Source organism: Peromyscus eremicus, chromosome 16_21 (genome assembly GCF_949786415.1).
Source record: "Peromyscus eremicus chromosome 16_21, PerEre_H2_v1, whole genome shotgun sequence".
NCBI lineage: Eukaryota > Metazoa > Chordata > Mammalia > Rodentia > Cricetidae > Peromyscus > Peromyscus eremicus.
In genome coordinates this window covers 59,830,857-59,853,807 of record NC_081432.1, presented here as the reverse complement: position 1 = coordinate 59,853,807, position 22,951 = coordinate 59,830,857, and the positions used below count along the sequence as shown (strand labels likewise).

General features: G+C 52.3%; 1 protein-coding gene across 1 annotated transcript; it reads left to right on the top strand.

Annotated features, from left to right (window-relative positions):
• The first annotated feature begins 3,168 nt into the window (after positions 1 to 3,168).
• On the top strand, positions 3,169 to 22,859 carry Abcc10 (ATP binding cassette subfamily C member 10). Its single transcript, XM_059282203.1, has 21 exons — positions 3,169 to 3,385; positions 6,269 to 7,490; positions 7,601 to 7,828; positions 9,349 to 9,505; positions 10,764 to 10,873; positions 12,356 to 12,435; positions 13,427 to 13,598; positions 14,801 to 14,899; positions 15,146 to 15,335; positions 15,939 to 16,016; positions 16,448 to 16,642; positions 17,460 to 17,613; positions 17,776 to 17,956; positions 19,054 to 19,397; positions 19,634 to 19,803; positions 20,285 to 20,445; positions 20,691 to 20,953; positions 21,824 to 21,969; positions 22,048 to 22,145; positions 22,279 to 22,391; positions 22,694 to 22,859. The coding sequence occupies exons 1-21, from the start codon at positions 3,225 to 3,227 to the stop codon at positions 22,857 to 22,859; spliced, it is 4,488 nt and encodes a 1,495-aa protein (XP_059138186.1). The 5' UTR covers positions 3,169 to 3,224.
• Positions 22,860 to 22,951: the final 92 nt, after the last annotated feature.

Genomic DNA, 22,951 nt, shown 5'->3' with positions numbered 1-22,951 from the left:
TTGGTAAGCAGAACTAGGTAGATGGATGGTAGGTAGATCCTGTGTGGTCAAGGATACAGCCAGCATTGGAGACACACGCCTTTAATCTCAATGCCATAGAAGACCTGGAGGGCTGTACAACAGACAGTGACGAGGCAGTCATGTGGTTGGTTTTACAATCAATGAGAAGGCAGAACAGAAAGTCTATATAAAGACAAACAGATAGGAATTAGCTCTCTTTCGGAGAGGTCTCTTGGCTTAAGAGGCTAGCTGCAGCAGGCGGGTAAGGCTCTTAGCTCTGATCTCTTGGCTTTCTTCTTTGCATTGGTTCTGTGTTTCTTATTTAATAAGACGGTTGGTTACATCTACAGCTCAGTGGTTGAGAACCCTGCTCTTGCAGAGAACCTGGGTTCAGTTCCCAGCACCCATATGGCAGCTCACTACTGTCTGTAACTCCAGTGGGGACTGGAGTCTCTCTTCTGGCCTCTGCAGGTAATGCAGAATGTGGTGCACAGACATACATGCAAGCAATACACACATATGCATAAAATAAAAATAAATAAGTAAAAAAAAAGAAAGAAAGAAATATAGGGCTTCTTATTGTGACCCAAAGAGAATCATCACAACTATCTGTTAAACTACTTTTCCTTAGGGAGACCCCCCACATGAAGTAGACACTGTGTGCCCATGCCACATTGAGGAGGAAAAAAGGTTCTTTCTCTTGGAGTGGTTTAAGCCAAGAGTGAGCCCAAATGTGAATTCTCCATTTCTCTCCCTGTCCCTTCTGTCTCTCTTGTCTACTCTGTCTATTAACTCTGGTTGTGTGAGTGACATCCATCCCTAACAAAGTTCTTTGCTATATATTTATAGAACAGAAAACATGGTATTGAAAAGGGATGAGGGCTTTCTTCTATCATATATATGAAAACATATATATGGAATATATATATATATATATGTGTGTGTGTGTGTGTGTGTACACACACACACACACACACACACACACATTTATGTATCTCCTGAGACAGGATTTCTCTGTTTAATAGTCCTGGCTGTCCTGTAAGTTACTTTGAGGACCAGTCTGGTCTCAAACTCACAGAGATCTGCCTGCTTCTGCCTCCTAAGGGCTAGGACTGAAGGCATGCACCATCACAGATGGGCTCCAGAAATATTTTTGAGGCAAGGTTTCACTCTGCAGCATTGACTGGTCTGGAACTTGCCATGTAAAACAGTCTGGATTTGAACTCACGGAGATCTGTTTGCTTCTGTACCCCACCCTCACCCCAGACTGGGAATAAAGGTGTGTGCCACCACTCCTGGCTTTTACAGAAAAATTTAACAGGGTTTTACAAAGGAAAAAGTTACTTTACTTACCAACCAACCAACCAACCCAGTATAGCACCCCAACCTGAAAACAGGCGCTATCAACCTATATCCATATGTTGCTTCCAACATTTATGGTAGATATTTGCTTTCCTTAAGGTTGCATTCACCCTATTGGCTGCTTTTAGCAAATGATTAACACCACACACACACACACACACACACACACACACACACACACACACACAATTGTGTCTGGATCAGGGACATGGAAGAATACCTAATTTAAGATGAAAACTATGGGTTTTACTTAGGTTGTAAACGCTGATTACCGGAGAAGTCCAAGTCTTAATAAAGGTGGCTACATTGTTTTCTTAAAGGCAAGTTAAACAGACTGAATACACAATAGGGAAACAGACTGGGTACATAGTTTAAATGTCTCAAGGCATATCATTCATTAACTTGGTTGCAAGGTCTTCAGTTTCAGAAGGCAAGAGTTATTTTTGAAAAAACTATTTCCACAACACTGTACACTCCTGTGAAGTAGATACCTATGAAGTAGATACCAATATACACCTTGTAAACATAAAGCTAAAATGTAACTTGCCTAAATGTCATCGCACTGTTAAAATTGGTGAGTCAAGATTCGAACCCACATCCATCTGCATGTCCAAAATTTTCCATTCTTCTCATTACTATGAAATATTTAGAAATGACTAAGCAAAGCACTTGACCTGAGCATTCTTTATAAAAAATTATATGTATCGGCCAGATGGTGGTGGTACCCGCCTTTAATCCCAGCACTCGCAAGGCAGAGGCAGGCAGATCTTTGAATTTGAGGCCAGCCTGGTCTACTGAGCAAGTTCCAGGACAGCCAAGGCTACAAAGAGAAACCCTGTCTCAAAAAATCAAAAACTAACAAACAAATTACGTGTATATGAACGTGTGCAAGTGCTTAGAGAGGCCAAGAAGGCCTTAGATCCGTGGAGCTGGAGTCATAGGCAGTTGTGAGCCTCCTAACATGGGTACTGGAAATGAAATTCATGTCCTCTGAAAGAGCAGGAAGCACTCTTAACCTCTGTGCCACCGCTTCAGCTCTTATTACATATTATTACATATACAAATTATTATACATATTATACATATACATTATTATTACATATACAAATCAACAGTAATTGGGAATTACTATCTCCATAGCAAAAAAAAAAAAAATCTAGGTTCAAATAGATTAGATAATTTCCGACAAGATCATGCAGCCTTAGGATACGGGGATAAACGGTTACGAGTCCGTAAGCATTCCTCAGTATGGCAGGCATGTTTAAAGGCTTTCCAGCTCTTTAAACATTAGAAGTGTACATGTGCCAGCTAGTACGCAGTAGATAAGTTGGAGCGAGCACTCCACATGACAGGGTACTAAAAATGAATTTGCACTAGGACAGGGCTGGGTTCCTGCGCAAGCAAAATGACAGAAACGTGCCCTAACACAACCACGCTCTGGGCGCAGCTCACAGAGGCGCTAGCTGCAGAGAGCTGTGTGCAGAGCAGAGGCTTGTGTGTGGGCGGGACCAACAGCATCCGCTGACAGGTCTTCCTGCCTCTAGGGGGCGCTCGCGGCCTTGGCGCGCGTCCTTTCTCCCCACCAACACTCGGGATATTAAAACTTGGCACAAACGTCTTTAGGGTTGCAGTTCTGGATTCCGGGGGCGCTGCAGACAGAAGCAGCGGAGTGAATACCAGGATCTAGAAACTGGCCTGCTCTGGGTACCGAGACTTCCTATCTAGCTCCGGAAGTACCGCAAGAGTGGGCGGGCCCTAGCGCGAGGCGGAAGTGCGGGGCGGTCCGGGCGAGGGGGCGGAGTTTGGCTGGGCACTGTGTGCGGAGCCCTGTCACTCTCGGCTTTCACCCTGTTGAGGTGTCTATGGAGCAGCTCCTGGCCCAGCTGTGTGGCACCGATGCGGCGCGACCGCTCCCGCTGTGGGAAGGCGACACCACGGGCCACTGCTTCACCCAGCTGGTGCTCAGCGTCCTTCCGCACGCGCTCCTCGCCGTCCTCAGTGCCTGCTACTTGGGCACTCCAAGGTGGGTAGACTGCAGCCAGACGCCAACTCACATCTTCCAGGTATGCCTGGAATTGCGAAGTTCCTGGAGTAGGGCAGAAGCAGAAAAAAAGCTGACTGTTCGCCCTTAGCTGAGCAAGTCACCTACCTCCTCTGCAATGTTGAGAAGGTTCAATGAAACAAGGCGTTTAAACAGTATCCTTACAGTTGCCAATGCATTTGTCTTGCAGAGTTCTAAATGTCCAAACACAACTGCCATGGATTGGGGGCAAACATGGGTAAACGTTTTATCTAAAAGAGATGACTTGTGTTTAAGTTATAGGGCCAGTGGCACACCACTTCGATCCATGAAACCCTGCTGTGCTATCCCTAGTCTAAAAGCAGATGCAGACTCAGCTGAAGGGAAGCAGTAAGGAGAAGAGCAACATCAAAACCTTAGAACTAACTTGGCTCAGTGTCGTAAGATGTTGGTGCTAAACTCCCCCTGATTTCATATTTAGTTCTTGGATGGCCAAGTTAATCTTTCTGTCTCTTTTGCAGAATGAGGGAAAAACCTAGAGGAGGTTAGCACAGATACCCACAGCCTGCTGTGATGGATCCAGTCAGGCCGGGCATGGTAGCCTTTCATCCCAGTTCTTGGGAGGCAAAGGCAGGTGGATGTCTGTGAGTTCAAGGACAGCCAGGGCTATGTGGAGAGACTCTGCTGTCTCAAAAACAAAAACAAAAACAAAAAAAAACCAGCCTTAGCTAGGCAAAGTGACACATGCCTATAGTCCAAGCTATTCTGGAGGCTGAGGCAGGAGGATCATTTGAAGTCAGCCTGGTCTACATAGTGAGACCCCGTTTCAAAGTGAGGGAAAATAAAAACAATCAAAGTATTTTGTTTACGATTAAACTTTCCCAGCATCCCAAAGAGCATAACAGACTCAGGTTGATTGTTTTGTTTTGTTGAAATAAAATGCCACTCTGTAGACCACGCTGACCCGGAACTCACAGAGATCTGCCTGCTTCTGCCTCCAGAGCACTGGGGTCAAAGGCGTGCCTCTGGCCTCACCCTCCGGTTTTTAAAGGTTTATTTATTCATTTTTCCTGAGTGTATGTCTGTGTACCACATGGATGCAGTGCCTGAGGAACCCAGAGGAGAGGGCATCAGATCACCTGGAACTGGAGTTTCAGACAGCTATGAGCCACTATGTAACCGGTTGCTGGGATCTGAACCCCTTGGTCCTCTGGAAGAGCAGCCCTGCTAGGCCATCTTTCCAGCCTCTGCTTCTTCTCTTTTTCTTGAATTTTATGTAGATGAGGGCTTGCCTGCATGTATTTATATGTAGTTCATGCATGTCTGGTACCCTTGGAGGGCAAAAGAAGGCAGTGGGTGCCCTAAAAGTAGCGTTACAGAGGGCTGTGAGCTATCCTGCAGGTCCTTGGAGCCGAACTCAGATTCCGAAAGAACAGCCATCTGTCCCGTGCCATGCCTCCCCCTGCCCAGTTTTCTTTTATGTGAACTTTCAATGCATTCTGACATTCACTGCTACAAATTTTTCTTTATTTGATTTTTTGACAAAACTTTGCTATGTAGCCTAGGCTGGGCTGGAACTTTCTGTGTAGACCAGGCTGACCTCCAACTCATGGAGATCTTTGCATCTCCACCCTGTCTGGTGCTGGGATTACAAGGGTGTACCATCATGCCTGGCCTTGTGTTTGATTCCATTTATGGGGAGAGAGGTGTTAAGATGGGGTGTCAAATAGCCCCGTTTTGCCTGGAGCTAATGGTCTTCCTAACCTACCTCCCAACTGCTGGTTACCACATGTGCTCCACCAAACCCAGCCTGTATTTGAGGCTTTCTGTTTTTTCAGGATTTTACTATGTAGTTCCCTGGTTGGTCTGGAACTTGCTAAGTAGACCAGGATGGCCTCAAACTCAGAGTTCAAACTGACCACCTTCCTCTGCCTTCCTAGCGCTGGAATTAAAGGTGTGTACTTCCACACTTGGTTCCAGCCTGTATTTGATTCTTTTTTTTTTTAATATATGTATATGTGTGTGTTAAAGTGTATGCTCGCTGTCTCTCTCTCTCTCTCTCTCTCTCTCTCTCTCTCTCTCTCGTGTGTGTGTGTGTGTGTGTGTGTGTGTGTGTGTGTGTGTGTGTGTATTGCACGTGTGTGCATGCTCTTGAGTCTGTGGAGTCCAGAGGGTATAGGATGCTCTGGAGCTGGAGTTATAGGCAGTTGTGAGCTGCCCAACATGGCTGCTCGGAACTGAATTCAGGTCCTTGGGAAGAGCAGCAAATGCTCTTAACCACTAAGACTGAGACATCTTTCCAGCCCCTGTATTTGATTCTTAATATAAACCTTTCGTTTGTGAAAAACATTTTTGATGTTAAGAAGATGTAGATGAAGTGAAAGATGATCCTCTTGAGCTGAGAGGTCACACAGAGACCCACACCTGGGGGAAGGCTGGAGCAGAGTATTCTGAGGTGTTGTAAATGTAGACTCTCCTGTTAGAGGACAAGAGCTGTTATAAGTACATGTCACCCCAGGATGCTTCAGATGAATTTAGGGTATTCTCATGTGGATCCTTTTTATAAAAATGTTTATCTTTGTGTAAAATTTGTGGGGTTTTTTTTTTTCTAATTAGAATCTTCATGGTACATATAACTTTAACTCGGACTTGTTAGTACCTGTAGCAAAAGAATGAATCAGAAAGCCTGTGGGTAAATGAGAAAATTGATTGGGCAATCTGGGAAGGCTTCCCGTAAGGGAAGGCTTTGGGTTCCAGGGTAAAGTAGAGCAGGGAGGCCATGCACAGGCCAGAAAGGGAATTTATTTCATCTAGCTTGTTGGAGGTGATGGGCGTGTCTGAGCCTGGAGTCAGCCGTAATGTACCCTCCTTTTCTTTTCTCGCTAGGACTTCCGATTACATCCCACCTTTCAGTCCTGGCTGGCGCCTCCGACTCACAGCTTCCTTCCTTCTGTCTGTCTTCCCGCTGCTAGACCTCCTTCCAGTTGCTCTGCCTCCAGGGTCACGCCCAGGGCCCATAGGGCTAGAGGTGCTGGCAGGGTGTGTGACGGCTGTGGCCTGGTTCACCCACAGCCTGGCCCTGTGGGCATTGGTTCATTCCCGTCATGGCCGCTCCCGTGGACCCTCGGCCTTGGCTCTGGCAGCCTTCCTACCAGCTCCAGCCCTGGTTCTGACTCTGCTGTGGCATTGCCAGCGAGGCACGTTCCTGCCCCCGCTTCTCCCAGGACCCCTGGGCCGTGTCTGTCTTCTCATTCTGCAGCTGGCAGCAGTCTTGGCCTATGGACTGGGCTGGGCAGCCCTTGGGGGGCCACGAGAGCCCTGGACTCAGGAACACTTCCTGACCTCTGAGAGTCAAGAAACAGAGGTGGCTGAAGATGGAGAGAGTTGGTTGTCACGTTTTTCCTATGCCTGGTTGGCACCCTTGCTTTCTCGCGGAGTCCGTGGAGAGCTCCGGCAGCCCCAGGACATTTGCCGACTCCCCCGAAGGCTGCATCCTGCCTACCTGGCCCGCGCCTTCCAAGCACACTGGAAGGAGGGGGCCCAACTGTGGAGGGCCCTGTATGGGGCCTTTGGATGTTGCTACCTGGCCCTTGGACTGTTGAAGCTGGTGGGGACCATGCTGGCGTTCTCTGGGCCTCTGCTGCTCTCCCTGCTGGTGGGCTTCCTGGAGGAAGGGCAGGAGCCCCTAAGCCACGGCCTGCTCTACGTCCTGGGGTTGGCCAGTGGGGCTGTGATAAGTGCGGTGCTGCAGAATCAATATGGGTATGAGCTCCGGAAAGTGACGCTTCAGGCCCGGGGCGCTGTGCTGAGCATCCTCTACCGGAAGGCCTTGCAGCTTGGGCCTAGCCGTCCTCCCACTGGGGAGGCCCTGAACCTACTAGGCACCGACTCCGAGAGGCTGCTCAACTTTGCTGGCAGCTTCCATGAGGCCTGGGGCCTGCCTCTGCAACTGGCCATCACCCTCTACCTGCTGTACCAGCAGGTGGGCATGGCCTTCGTGGCTGGGTTGGTCTTGGCACTGCTGCTGGTACCCATCAACAAAGTGATTGCCACCCGCATCATGGCCAGCAATCAGGAGATGCTACACCACAAGGATGCCCGGGTTAAGGTGAGGGGCTTCTGGGGTCCTCCAGCCAGAGGGAGAGCCCACCCGGCAGCCAAGCGGAGGTGTGTGAGCGATGTCTCAGCTTCACACCGCTCTCTTGTCCCTGTCTCCAGCTCATGACAGAGCTGCTGAGTGGCATTCGAGTCATCAAGTTCTTCGGGTGGGAGCAGGCCCTGGGGGACCGAGTAAAGGCCTTCCGGTCTCAAGAGTTGGGACGACTCCGGGTCATCAAATACCTGGATGCAGCCTGCGTGTACCTGTGGGCTGCTCTGCCTGTGGTCACCTGCATTGTCATCTTCGTCACCTACGTCCTCATGGGGCACCAGCTCACGGCCACCAAGGTGAGAGCTGGGGAGGGGTCTTCGGGTTACCAAGACTATGCCAAGACTGCTGTTGCTGTGATGGAACGCCATGACCAAAAGCCACTTGGGGCGGAAAGGGTTTATTCCACTCACTGTTCCATGTAACAGTTTATCATCAAAAGCAGTGAGGACAGGAACTCAGGCAGGACAGGAACTGGAGGCAGGAGCTGATGCAGAGGTCATGTTACTGGCTTCCTCCTCGTGGCTTGCTCAGCCTGCTTGCTTATGGAACCCAGGACCACCTCTCCAGAGATGGCACCACTCACCATGGGCTGGACCCTCCCCCATCAATCACTAATTAAGAAAATGCCCTATGGGCCTGACTGCAGCCTGATCTTATGGAGATGTTTTCTCAGTTGAGAAAGGTTTTATGGAGACAATTTCTCAAGTCCTCCTCAGGTTGACAGAAAACCAGCCAGCAGAGGGAGAGGATGGCTAGGAAGAAATGGGAAGGGGCTGCTATGGAGTGGAAATGTGGGCTCAGGCCCTTAGTGTTAACTGGGGGCGGGGAAGAAAGAGGACCCCTGGCTGCCTTGTCCTTTCCCAGCGAAGGAGGTGCTCTCTGAGGGTATTTTTCTATGATCTTGGATATATAGCTCTTTGTGTGTGTGAAGGGATTCCTTTCTTCATCTCCATTGGGGTTAAGTCCTTTTGTGGAGAAGTGCATATATGTATATATATATATATATATATATATATATATATATATATATATATATATATAGAGAGAGAGAGAGAGAGAGAGAGAGAGAGAGAGAGAGAGACAGACAGACAGACAGACAGACAGACAGACAGACAAGGTGTCCCTGTGTAGCCCAGGCTGCCATCTAACTGGGATTGATGTGGCCTTTGGGGCAGGGGTCAATAATCTAGTGTTAGGTCTGACCAAGGCTAGTGACCTTTGTTGTCACTCAGATTACAAGGAAGTCTCAGAGTGACCTAGGTTATGTGCTCATCAAGAGAAGTTTGGGGGTTTGTGTGTAGCTCCATGTAGGAGCCAGTGCTTACCGTGTGTGAGGTTCTGATCTGTCTCCAGCATCAGCATAGTAACTTGCAGCCAAGCGTGGTGGCGCACGCCTTTAATCCCAGTACTCGGGAGGCAGAAGCAGCCGATCTCTGTGAATTAGAGGCCAGCCTGGTCTACAAAGCGAGTTCCAGAACAACCAGGGCTACACAGAGAAACCCTGTCTCAAAAAGTCAACAAACAAAAATAGTAACCTACATTCTTAAGGAACATTCAGAATTTCTAGAATTCTTAGGATGGCCACCTCTGTCTTTTTTGGGGGGAGGGGGTTCAAGACAGGGTTTCCCTTTGTAGCCTTGGCTGTCCTGGAACTCACTCTGTAGACCAGGCTGGCCTCTGCCATTTCCAACCCCAGGGTAGCCCAGCCAGCTCCTTAGGTCTGCTGCTGCCCTGTTCTTGCCTCCGGAGATCAGTCCACAGGGCCACCCTTAGAGCAAGACTCAGGGACTAACGCCTCGCCCTCACCCCCACTTAGGTGTTTACGGCACTGGCGCTGGTACGGCTGCTCATTCTTCCTCTCAACAACTTCCCCTGGGTGATCAATGGCCTCTTGGAGTCCAAAGTATCCTTGGACCGGATCCAGCGGTTCCTCGACCTTCCAAACTACAACCCTGAGGCCTACTACAGCCCTGGTAACGGGGGGAAGGGCCTAGAGGGAAGAACCCAGTACACGGTGAGGGGGGTGATACAATCTTTTGGTTTTAAGACTTATTTTATTTTTTGTGTATGTATGTATATCTAAGTATGTGTATGTGTGCCACATGTGTGCAGATACCCAACGGAGGCCAGAAGTTCCCTTTGAACTAAAGTTAACAGGCGTGAGCCTTATCATGTGGATCCTGGGAACCAAACTGGGGTCCTCTGGAACAGTGCTCACAATCACTGAGTCACCTCTCCAGCCTTAGCCTCTTGGACTGTGTGCATAGATGTTTCCAGAGAAGTCAGGAACAAAAGCTAGACTCAACAGACTCAGGCTAAATTAGCTCTGGACAGGTCGATAAGGGACAGGTGACTCAGTGACGTCCACTGCTTTCCCCACTACATCCCAGCAGATGAGTGGTGGATGAGCATGGGGTGAGTGGTTGGTAGAGGAGCATGGGGTGAGTGGTGGAGGAGCATGGCATGAGTGGTGGAGGAGCATGGGGTGAGTGGTGGAGGAGCATGGGATGAGTGGTGGAGGAGCATGGGGTGAGTGGTGGAGGAGCATGGGGTGAGTGGTGGAGGAGCATGGCATGAGTAGTGGAGGAGCATGGGGTGAGTGGTTGGTAGAGGAGCATGGGGTGAGTGGTGGAGGAGCATGGGGTGAGTGGTGGAGGAGCATGGGGTGAGTGGTAGAGGAGCATGGGATGAGTGGTGGAGGAGCATGGGGTGAGTGGTGGAGGAGCATGGGGTGAGTGGTGGAGGAGCATGGGGTGAGTGGTTGGTAGAGGAGCATGGGATGAGTGGTGGAGGAGCATGGGATGAGTGGTGGAGGAGCATGGGGTGAGTGGTTGGTAGAGGAGCATGGGGTGAGTGGTGGAGGAGCATGGGGTGAGTGGTAGAGGAGCATGGGGTGAGTGGTGGAGGAGCATGGGGTGAGTGGTAGAGGAGCATGGGGTGAGTGGTGGAGGAGCATGGGGTGAGTGGTTGGTAGAGGAGCATGGGATGAGTGGTGGAGGAGCATGGGATGAGTGGTGGAGGAGCATGGGATGAGTGGTAGAGGAGCATGGGATGAGTGGTGGAGGAGCATGGGATGAGTGGTGGAGGAGCATGGGATGAGTGGTAGAGGAGCATGGGATGAGTGGTGGAGGAGCATGGGATGAGTGGTGGAGGAGCATGGGGTGAGTGGTGGAGGAGCATGGGATGAATGATTGGTGGAGGAGCATGGCATGAGTGGCTCCTTCCGTTTAGATCCCCCCACGGAGCCATCCACGGCACTGGAGCTGCATGAAGCCCTGTTCTCCTGGGACCCGATTGGCACGAGCCAGAAGACCTTCATCAGTCACCTCAATGTGAAAAAGGTTTGTGAGGCACACACCCTGGGAGAGCTCCCGAAAAGCAGGCTGCCCAGACGGGTACACAAGGCTGATGCAGCTCTCCTGGGAGGGAAGGATAGGTGGGGCTTGGTGTGCAGGTTCCAATCCGAGGGGAGACAACCCCTTCACGTGTGCATCCCACTCTTCCCTACCTTCTTCTCACACTGCTCACTCCTCCCAATATGGGCAGCTCACACTCACCTGGTCCAAAGGTGTGTTTGTACCCCTCCTGTGTCCCTTTCCAGCTGCAGGACAGTTCAGACAGACCCCAGGGACTTTTACAAACAACTTAGGTGATCCCCATGTGGTCTCGTGACAAAAGCCATGCCTTGTGACTCCTGACACGGCGTATATAGTCAAAGAGCTTGTAATGGGACATTCCTACAGGACGGTGACGTCTTCACTCTGGTCCTGAGTTTCTGCTCTCCTGAACTTTGTCTAACCCTTTGCCCCATGTCTCAACCCAGAGTTCTCCAGCAATGGCTGAATGGCCTCTACCACATTTGGCTCACGTTTCTGGCTTTTGTTGAATGTTTTGTTTTTCTTCTTAGTTCAGGCAAGACAGGGCTGGAATTGTTCAAAGGAATTTTACTAATGTGTTGGGGGTTTTTTACGTATAGATAGATGGAAGTCATAGAAACCCACTGGAGCTAGCCTAAGCAAACAAGAATTTGTAATAAGAATACATAGATGAGTCACAGAGTCCAAGACAAGAACACAGATCTTAGAAGCGGCCCAGGACCAGGCCTCAACTTGCAGCGCTCCTGGCCTGCTTGTGTGTTGGCCTCGCGCTGTCTGCGGACTCTCCATTGAGCAGAAGTGTGACTGCAGCCAGTCTTCCAACGTGTAAGCTCTAGCCAAGGAAGAGCGGCCTGAGCCCGGATCCCTCATTTCTAGAAAGATGCCCACCTGCAGATAGGTCAGCCAGGCTTACATAGAGTGGGCATCCTGGACAAAGCTGCAGAGGCCCCTGCACATTCCTGGATTTTCTTCCTGAGCCAGGAAACAGCTCTGTGACTGTACATCGTAACTAAGAAATGAAGGAAGAACAGGATGGTTTAAATTTCAGATCGCAAGAAAGGGCCTGTTGCAGAGCTCTGCCTTTGCCCAGTGTGACAGGCATGTAACCCAGCCTCATGGCCCCAAAGACAGGAATCCCTCCTCCCGTGCCTGCCTCAGCATACCTGAGGAGTCCTAGATACCTTCCTCTTCCCTCTGGCAGGTCTCTCTCCCTCAGAGGCCTTTTACAGGCTGAAACTGAGAGTAAAGCATGCACCTTCTCTGGGACAGACGCAGGCCGTCACTGAGGCCCACACTGTCCGAGGGGTGGAGAGACATCTTTCCCTGAAGACTTACCTGAGGCCCAGAGAGGCCCAGAGGGTCAGTCAAGAACATCACGAGGGAGACTGTTGTTCCAACCCCTTCCCCCTGCAGTCAGGCAGTGCTGACTGTGTGGCTTCCCTGCAGGGCGTCCTGGTGGGCATCGTGGGAAAGGTGGGCTGTGGGAAGAGTTCGCTGCTGGCCGCCATCACTGGGGAGCTCCACAGGTAACAAACTGTCAGTGTGCCCCTGACTCTGGCTCCACCCTTCAGTAGCGATTTCCTGGGCCCCTGCTGTATGTGGGAATGTTGTGAGTGAGTGAGTGTGTGTGTGTGTGTGTGTGTGTGTGTGTGTATGTGGAGGAGTGGGGGGTGCACATATACCAAAAAGGGTAAAATTCAGCCCCTTTCTAGGGTGGTGGTTTCAGTCTGGAGATTCAGAGGTCGTCAAAGTAAATCTGGGCTAGGATTTGCTCAACTGGTAAAGTGCTTGCCTAACTTATACCACATAAAACTGGGCGTAGTGGTATAAATCTACACCTCTCAGGAGGTGAAGGCAGGAGGATAAGAAGTTTAAGTCATGCTTGGCTATACAGCAGGTTCAAGGCTAGCCTGGGATACATGAGATCCTATCTCAAAAAATCTGACAAAACTTGACAAGTAAAAGGAGCGGGGAGATCATTGTTAACACTAGATCAGTGGTTCTCACCCTTCCTGACGCTGCGACCCTTTAATACAGTTCCTCATGTTGTGGTGACCCCCAGCCATAAAATTAGTTTTGTTGCTACCTCATAACTGTAATTTTGCTACTGCTATGAATTATAATGTAAATATCTGTGTTTTCTGGTGGGCCTAGGGGTCGAGACCCACAGGTTGAGAACCACTGCAGTAGCGCGTCATAAGAGTTAGAACAAGAAGAGAGGTCACATCTGCTGTCATAGATGTGGCTAAATAGGGAAGAAGTCCAGAGAGGGGTGAAGATTTGAGGGAGGCATGCTTGCAGGTGAGGATGAGCCACACCTGGGTTCCACAGTGTCTATAGGACGCTGCTGGGCTGGAGCCAAAGAGCTGCTTTCTCCAGTCCATCGTGAGCCCACAGCCAGGACCTCTTGACCTCAGAGGCTGCCAGCTACATCTGAGGAAGCGTCCGGGAGACAGGGCCTGGGCATGCAAGGGCTCAGTAAGGAGCTGGTCCCCGTGCTGCCCTGGCTCTCTGCAGGCTCTGTGGGTCATTGTCAGTGTCAGGGCTGTCCAAAGGCTTTGGACTGGCCACCCAGGAGCCCTGGATCCAGTGTGCCACCATCCGAGACAATATCCTCTTTGGGAAGACATTTGATGCCCGGCTGTACATGGAGGTGCTGGAGGCCTGCGCCCTCAACGATGATCTCAGCGTGAGTACCTGTCTCGACACCCTCACCTGCCTGCTTCCCCATATGTCCCCAACACTCCAGACTAGACTTACTTCTCTGGGAAGTGCTTCTGCACAGGTGTCACATATCTAGGGCAAGCATCAGCCCCTGGGCCTCCTAGAGTGTTCAGCTGCGTGGTCTCCACTTCCCTGTAAGGCCCAAGGAGGATGGGTAGGGTGTTGCACACAGCAGCTAGAAGAGCCCTGAGGCCTCCAAAACCAGGCTAGTTCTCTGTGAGGCTTGGCCTACCCAATAGGAAGGTTTAGAAGAGTCAAATCTTCTTTAGAATCCTTGGGAAAGCTGCTGAGTCCAATACATTGCCCCATACCCACAAGCCAAGTACTTAAAGCATAAGAGAGAAACCAGATTTTTCCTGTGAGTTCTCCAGCCAATCCCCATGTCTCCTCCAGGACTGTTGCCACCCCTGGCCTGCTCAGATAAATATGGAACTTCCCTGGACACGAGGCCTTTGATTTTGATCAAGGGTCATCTTGTATCCCTTTATCATTTATTTCACATCGTACAGGCAAGATGGTTTACCTACCTGTGCTTTGGTCCCATTTGTGGAGAGGAAATAATGCCAACTTTATGAGATCTTCCTGGCTTCCAATGATACAATTCCTGTCTTAGTCACTTTTCTATTGCCGTGATAAAACACCATGACCAAGGCAACTTATGGAAGAGCTAGTCAGGGCTTACAGTTGCAGAGGTCCTTGACCATCATGGCAGGGAGCATGGCAACAGGCAGACAGGCATGGTGCTGGAGTAGTAGTGAACAGCTCACACCTTGAGACCATAGTCACAAAGCAAAGAGGGCTAACCGGGAATAACGTTGGCTTTTGTACCTCAAAGACCGGCTGCAGTGACTCACCTCCTCCAGCAAGACCACACCTCCTAGTCCTTCCTAAACAGTTCCACCAGCTGGGGACCAAGTGTTCAAACACATGAGAGCCTTATGGAGACCATTCTCATTTAAACCACCACAGCCTAGAAGGTGTTAAGTACATAGTAAGTGTTCAGTAGCTGCCAGGTGTTAGAATTTGGGCTTATTTCCTCTAAATCACTCGTCCCAAACTGAAGTGCGGTCTCAAGCTTAGAAGGCCTTGTGATCTTTCCTACAAAGGAAAGGAGACATGGTAGAAGGTGTGGGGAATTTGCTAACCGCTGGGTGTCTGTCCCTTCAGATCCTGCCTGCCGGAGACCAGACAGAGGTGGGGGAGAAGGGTGTGACTCTCAGTGGTGGGCAGCGGGCCCGGATTGCGCTCGCTCGAGCTGTCTACCAGGTAAGTTAAGGTTGGGCGGGTGCGTAGGTAGTTAGGTCAGGGGTATGGAAGTGATCTAGCACTGTGGGAGCTTGGCCGAGGAGGGGCTAGGAATATTTTTGTTGATGTCTTCCTCCCTCACTCCATGTTCCTAGTTATTGGCTATCCTACCCCCTATTTTCTAATTCAAGGCAAAAATAAAGGCCTGAGGCACTGGCGCCCAGCAAAGCACTAGACGCACGTGCCTGCCATGTTCATTCTGTCTAGGAGAAAGCGTTCTATCTCCTTGACGACCCTCTGGCTGCTGTGGATGCAGATGTGGCCAACCACCTGCTACACAGGTGCATCCTGGGAGTGCTGAGCCACACGACCCGGCTGCTGTGCACCCACCGCACTGAGTACCTGGAGAGGGCTGATGTGGTGCTGTTGATGGAGGCCGGGCACCTGGTCCGAACAGGTAACGTGGTGAAGAAAACGCTTGCCCTGGTGTGATGTGGAATGACAGGTGGAGTGTCGCGGATCCTGCCACCCTTCCACAGAACCAGCCTGAGGAAACAGGAGACCAGGGTGGGATGGGGGCAGGGCGGGGGCGTGTATGGCAATGTGCCTGAGCTCTTAGAACTTAGCTGCCTGGGAGCTTTGAAAGCAGTCATGAAGTGAGCAGTGACCTGACCCGAAGGAACAACCTTCTTGTAAAGAAAGAACAGCAGAGCTCTGATGGATTATTGTCCAGAGCGGCATGGCCACCTGCAGAGCTCATTGGCAAAGCAGTAGGGAGACGTGAGGCCCAGCCGGAATATCAGGAATTGAGGTAGAACCTGAGAAAAGGCTCCGCCACAGTATTGACAGATGATACCGGTGCAGGTGTGGGGGGCGGGCCTTACTCATGGCTATGGAACGTCTGTGGGCTCCACTCCAGGCACACAGCAATGGACCTAATGAGTCCTACTGGGCAGGCTGGCGAGAATGGCCAGAGAGGGGGAAGGAAGGTGGGATTACACACGCATTTAGAAAGGCATAGTGTAGACCCATAACAGCCTCCTCCCCTGCCGCCTTCCAGGGCCTCCCTCTGAGATTCTGCCATTGGTTCAAGCTGCCCCCACAGCCTGGGCTGAGGAGGAACAAGTGACTGACTCAGGTGGGCAGAAAGGGCTGGGAGTTTTCCCCTTTGTGTCTATATGTGTGTCATGGAAGAGATGAGACAGGATCTCATTATACAGCCCAGGCTGGCCTTGAACTTCCAGAGTAGCCTAGACTGGCCTCGAGATCATAGATATGTCACCACATGGAAATGTTTGTTTTTCCTTTGTTTTTCCTCAAAGTCCTAGGAGTCAAACTCTGGGACCCGTCACGCTCTTCAGAGGCTTGCTGCCCTCGCCAGTCCTGGGCTGCTTTTGTTGTTTTGTTTTGTTTTGCTTTTTGAGACAGGGTTTCTCTGTTTTATCCTGGCTGTCCTGGAACTCTGCTTTTTATCAGCACACAAGGGAAATGATTTTTAAAGCCTGCCTGCTCCTGTAAAACATTCCCATGTCAAGCGTAATTCCTCTGAGGCCTTCCTGATTCTCACAGGCAAGTCCCTGTCAGTACAGAACCCAGAGAAAACAGCAGAGGGGCTGGAGATGGAGCAGAGCACATCTGGTCGCCTAGTGCAGGAAGAAAGCAAAAATGAGGGAGCTGTGGCCCTGCATGTGTACCAAGCGTACTGGAGGGCCATGGGCAGCGGCCTGGCCATCGCCATCCTCGTCTCTCTGCTTCTCATGCAAGGTGAGGCTACCCCAGAAGGTCCTTACCTGCCCCCTCCACCGCATCCCCAGCCGTGCTGTCCAGGTGCTCATGACTCTAGTCACCTGGGAATCACCCCAAGCTCAGAGCCTTACCACGCATAGACAACAGTTGTACAAAAAGTGTGCCCCAATTTTGAGGATTCCGGTGGTCAGCTAGACTCCATCGTAGTCCTCCTTTTTAACTAAATATCCATTTTCTGTATGATGTTTGCCTGCATGTGTGTCGTGCACCATGTATGCTTGGTGCACACGGGTCCAAAGACATCGGATCCTCTGGACTGGAGTTACCGATGGTTGTGAATGATCATGTGGGTTTGGAGAATTGAACCTGGGATCTCTGCAAGAGCCACAAGAGCTCTTAACTGCTGGGCCATCTCTCCATCCCTCATCATAGTCATCTTTAAAAAAAAAAAAAAAAAGTACTATTATGGTTTTTTGAGACAGGGTCTCACTGTGCAGCTCAAGCTGGTTGGTTGGCCTTGAATTTGCAATCCTCCAGCCTCAGCTTTTGAGTGTGGAAATCATAGGTGTGCACCACCACACTGGGTTTCCACAGCTCTCTTTTGATCTGCCATCCAGGCAAGTTCCATTCTGCAAAATTGGTCAAGTTGTCCACAGAGCTGAGGGGTGATAGGTCTAGGGACAGTGTGCAGTAGGAAGAAGCAAGGGTAGTGGTAAGATGTGGAGGCTCAGGGCGGAGTGCAGAAGAGGGAGACTGTTGTGGGCCGAGAGTGTGGTGTCTGAGCAGCAGAGCAAGCAGATGAGGTCTGCAGCTTCTTCCTCCCATCCACGTCCAGCCACACGCAACGGTGCTGACTGGTGGCTTTCTCACTGGCTCTCTCAGCTGAAGACAGCCAGGAATAGCTCTCCGGAGGGCCCAGCTTCCTCCAGCCCAGGATCCACAGTGCTCTTCTCCCCACCGCTGCTTCTCTTTTCCTCCAGAAACTTCTAGTGAGTGGCCGAGGCCGGGAGGAGGCCTGGTGCTCTCCAGTAACCTCTAGGGAGGGAGGGCAGGCTTGGAACTGTGTCTTTTAGAGGGTGGGAAAAGAGAAGGGAAGGGACCCCTGAGTAGGCCTTCTTTGGGTTACCTACAGTCTCCTCCCCACTACTCAGCATCCCGCTGCTCGGAGCTGCTTCCAATGGCTCCTCAGATGTCCACTTCTACCTCACCGTGTACGCCACCATTGCTGGCGTCAACTCCCTGTGCACCCTCCTCCGGGCGGTGCTCTTTGCGGCAGGGGCTCTTCAAGCAGCTGCCACCTTACACCACCGCCTGCTGCGTCAGCTCCTCAAGGTGAGGTGATGGGAAGGTGGGAGGGGTCCCGGCTTGTGTCCCGCAGTCCACACTGCAGCCTCTGACAGAGGGGGCAGCGTATAACAATCTCAGACCAGAAACCTCGGAGTCCGTGTGGCTGGGTTTGAGTCTATGGTTTCAGCCTGTTTTCATCCATAAAGAGGGCAAACAAGAGAACATTCCTGAGTTTCATCTTGGACTTGAGGTGCTAAGGCTTGACTTTGTAGTTCATGCAAGGCCTGTTTTCTCTTTTGTGTTCTTTATCTCCTTTCATGTCTATACTGTTTCCTCTTCCCTTCCCTTTCTCGATACGCATCCTTACTAAGGGGGTTAATATGTTATCTTTTTCGCTTGTTCATTAGAGAATGCCTGTGTTTCATGTGCATGAATGTTTTTAAATTTTTATTTCTTGTGCATGTATTGTTGTTATTTTTGAGAGTGTCTCATTATGCAGTCCTGGCTGTTCTGGAACTCACTATGAAGACCAGGCTGGCCTCAAACTCACAGAGGTCCGCCTGTTTTGGCTGGGATTAAAGGTGTGCACAACTATGCCCCACTCTGTGAATATATTTTTATTCCTAGTTATTGGCAATTTTTATCTAGAGCTATTTCAGAGATCCACCCCTCCCAGGCCTGGTGGTGCACACCGGTAAGCCCAGACTTTGGAAGGTTGAGGCAGGAGTCTCTTGGGTTTCAAGCCAGCCCATGACCACACCTTTAACTGGCAATGCCACACTCCAGCCAGCCACGGGCAGGGTTTTCCTCCTGACATCTACGGCTCACTTGTTGGCCTAACGTGCCCATCTCGTAGAGAAAGATTAGCTCTCTGCTCTTGAAAGAGCGGTAAGCGGGTCCAGCCCAGAAGGTGATGGATGCTTGGCACGGCCTTGTAGGGCTGCCACTGGCCTGAGGAACTGGAGTCTTTCTCACCTTGAGGCAGTTCCCGCCGAGTTCCACCGATTCTCTCTTCCCACACTTTGGGGATACATTGCTCTTTTCTCTACTGAAGGCCATCTTTCCTACCTCACCCCTCACCAACCTGCCCTCCAGCTCTTTATCTGCAGCCCTTGACCTTGGCCAACCCCTCCCTCTTCCAGGCACCCGTGACTTTCTTCGACTCCACGCCCTCGGGCCGGGTCTTGAACCGCTTCTCCTCAGATGTAGCCTGTGTGGACGACAGCCTGCCCTTCCTCCTCAACATCCTGCTGGCCAATTCCGTAGGCCTGCTGGGCCTCCTGGTTGTGCTGGGTTCCGGTCTGCCCTGGTTGCTGCTGCTGCTGCCGCCTCTGGGCTTCATCTACTACGGAGTGCAGCTGCGCTACAGGGCGTCCTTCCGGGAGCTGCGGCGCCTGGGCAGCCTCACCCTGTCTCCGCTCTACACCCACCTGGCTGACACCTTGGCAGGCCTCCCGGTGCTCCGGGCTGCAGGGGCCACTTACAGGTGCATCTCCCAGCCAGAGTCGGGGTCGGGGCGGGGGGACGGTAATGGGGGAGCATACGGGACAGGGTTAGAAGTAAAGGAGCCTGTCCTTGGGTAGACAGCGGGGAGAGGACACTTGGGAAGTGTGAAATCAGGGAGTGAGGTGGAGCAGGTGGTAGGTAGGCCGGCTTCCAGGAAGGGTGCCGGGGAAGGGCGAGGCCAGCGCAGCAGTGGTGTGCCTTCTCTTCCTTCCCCAGGTTTGAGGAGGAGAACCAGCACCTCTTGGAGCTAAACCAGAGGTGCCAGTTTGCGTCCTGTGCCACGACACAGTGGCTGGACATTCGACTGCAGCTCATGGGGGCAGCCGTGGTCAGCGCCATCGCCGCCATCGCCCTGGTACAGCACCAGCAGGGCCTTGCCAACCCAGGTGCCGCCCAGGGACCCGTCACCCTTACTTTAGGAGCAAGTCATTCCAGGTCCTTGACCCAGACCCCCGGTGCCTCTCCCTCCCCCCCCCCCCGTCCCCCACCATTGTCACCTCCTGCCCAGTGTTCCCTGTGAGGATGCTTCATCAGTACCATCATCACCCTCCTTTTAATGCTAAGGAGTCCACAGGCGGTGGTGGATCTGGGACCAGCCCAAGGCTTCTGTGATCATCCTTTCCTCGCGCCTACCCCTAGCCCTTCTGCTCTGTCCCCGGTCCTCCTTGGTCTCTGCCCGCCACCCCTCCGAGCTTCCTTCTCCAGGGGACTCCAGTCCTTCCAGCCAGCCTTCTCTGCCCCGGCCTAGCTCCTGTCGTCTGCCTGCTCCTCTCCCCTTTGACCGCCTGCAGTCCAGGGCTGGGAGCCTCTTGTTCTGCACACCCTCTCCCACACACATCCCCTAGCAGAGGCTGTCCCTCTCCCCAGGGCTGGTGGGCCTCGTGCTGTCCTATGCCCTGTCCTTGACGGGCCTGCTCTCGGGCCTGGTGAGCAGCTTCACACAGACAGAAGGCATGATGGTGAGTGTCGAGCGCCTGGAGGAGTATGCCTGCGACATTCCTCAGGAGCCCCGAGGCCAGCCACCGCAGGTGAGTCTGCCCTGCCGCCCCCGGCCAGCCTTCCCCGTCCCTGGCGTCTTTTCACATCCCTGAGCCTCTTCATCTGACTGGCACCTTTCTCCACGGTCCCCTCCGTCCATGTCCATCCTCTCCTCTCTCCCTGTTTCCTGCACCTCTGTGATCATGTGATCACACCTGCCATTCTCCACTCATGTCCTCTTTCCATCCTCCGACTCTGTCCTCAACATCGTTCTCCCTTCACCTCTGACCCACAGACACCCCAGCAGGGCATCAGGTGGCTGACCCAGGGAAGCGTGGAGTTCCAGGACGTGGTGTTGGTATACCGGCCAGGGCTGCCAAATGCCCTGGACAGGGTGACCTTCCGAGTGGAGCCCGGAGAGAAGCTGGGCATTGTAGGCCGGACAGGCTCCGGCAAGTCTTCCCTGTTCTTGGTGCTCTTCCGGCTGCTGGAGCCCAGCGCAGGGCGGGTGCTGCTAGATGGCGTGGACACCAGCCAGCTGGAGCTGGCTGAGCTCAGGTCTGGGGGACAGGTGACTTGTGAGGAGGGAGGAGGGCAGTGGGACTACTCTGGGGAGTGTAAGTAGACTCAGGGCAGCCAGTCAGCAGACAAGGAAGATGAGGTGGATAGGCGAGGACAGGTCAGCTGCGACCCCAGCTTGGGTGCGTCCCCATCTCCATCTTTCTTGTACTTCCCAGAGCACACCTTCTGCTCCAGACACTAGCCATTGCCTTCTAAATCAGAGCCTCTCAGGAGCTGTATTCCAAGATGCCATGAGCCTCGGGTGTGGTAGGCAGTACATGGTGCAGCCTGGGGCCTGGGTCAAGTGTACTTGGCCACAGTGACCTCATCTGAAGTTATAGCTGCCCATTCCCAGTTTAACTTAGCATCGTTTTCCCCCAGTCCCACAACATGGAAAGGGTAAGGAAGTCTCATCCTAAGCCCAGAGCTCCCTGCCTGCCTCTTCTGCCCTCTCTCAAGTTGTGATGGTTTTATCTTACGGCTTGACCTCGCCCCTTGACTTCCTCCCGCTTAGAAGTGCCTGCACCCCATTCCCACCCTCTTCATTTCCTGCCTCTCCACTGCCGTCTCTGGGGTCAGTACCACAGGTCAGCCCATTGGTTCTGGCTTTGAACACCTCAATAAAATGTAATTCCATAAGGCCAGGTCCAGGCCTTTATCTCTTTGGTACTTCTCACAGTACCAGTGCTGTCCTAGGTGTGTGGCTGACAACTGATGATTTGGTGGAAAAAGGGTGGGAAGCAGAGGGAGTGATGTTTGGATCTCACCCCCAGATTTCCTTAGAAATGCCAGGCCCCATAGACAAATCTGTGCCACAGAAGATAGACACATCTCCAGCCTGCGCCCCCCCATGTCCTTTTTCCCCAGATCCCAGCTAGCTGTCATCCCCCAGGAGCCTTTTTTGTTCAGTGGGACTGTTCGGGAGAACCTGGACCCCCAGGGCCTCCATGAGGACGGGGCCCTGTGGCAAGCCCTGGAGCAGTGCCACCTGAGTGAGGTGATCAGCGCTGTGGGTGAGTGCCAGGCCCTGGCCTGAAGAGCGGGTGAGAAGCAAAGGGCAGCCCTCCGCAGTGGAGATGCTCTGCTTCCAGGTGGTCTGGACGGAGAGCTGGGAGAGAGGGGCCGGAACCTGTCGCTGGGACAGAGGCAGCTGCTGTGTCTGGCCAGGGCTCTTCTTACAGATGCCAAGGTAAGACAAGAGGAAGGGACACCCAGGAGGGAGGAGGGGGGCTGGAGAGGGGTTTCAGGGAGGAGCTGAGGGTGGGGAACTGTAGGTAGGTTACAGTCTCTCTTCCTTCCGCTGCCTGCTCCAAACGGTCCAGATCTTATGCATCGATGAGGCCACTGCAAGTGTGGACCAGAAGACAGACCAGCTGCTCCAGCAGACCATCTGCAAACGCTTTGCCAGCAAGACAGTGCTGACGATTGCCCACAGGTGTGAGGACACTCGGGGACAGTGCAGGCCCAGAGGGAGATCAGACCCCAGAGACAGCATTGGGTGGGCAGGGGGTCAAGGCCTGGGGACCTCAGCTCCTCTTCCTTCAGGTACAGCCCCAGGCCCTCGGTAGCACATTATCTGGAAAGACACCACCATTCTTCCCATAGCACAGAACCAGGGACTCGAACCTGTGGGGGACAGATCTGTGCAGTCTGGAGGGACCTGGAGGGAAATCGGGTCAGCTTTTCTTTAGGACATTGTACCCCATCTTCCATCTCTGACAATCTTCTCCCACACAGGCTCAACACAATCCTAAACTCTGACCGGGTGCTGGTGCTGCAAGCCGGGAGGGTGGTAGAACTGGACTCGCCCTCTGCCCTGCGCAGTCAGCCCCAGTCACTGTTCCAGCAGCTCCTGCAGAGCAGCCAGCAGGGAGCCCCCCACCCCCTCCCTGGAGGACGCTGAGCCTGCCTGCCCAGGGGAGCTATGCTCCTTCCCACCAGGGCTGCGTGTTTACATTCTCCTCTGAGGTTCTACCTCTCCTCCACTGCCCCAGA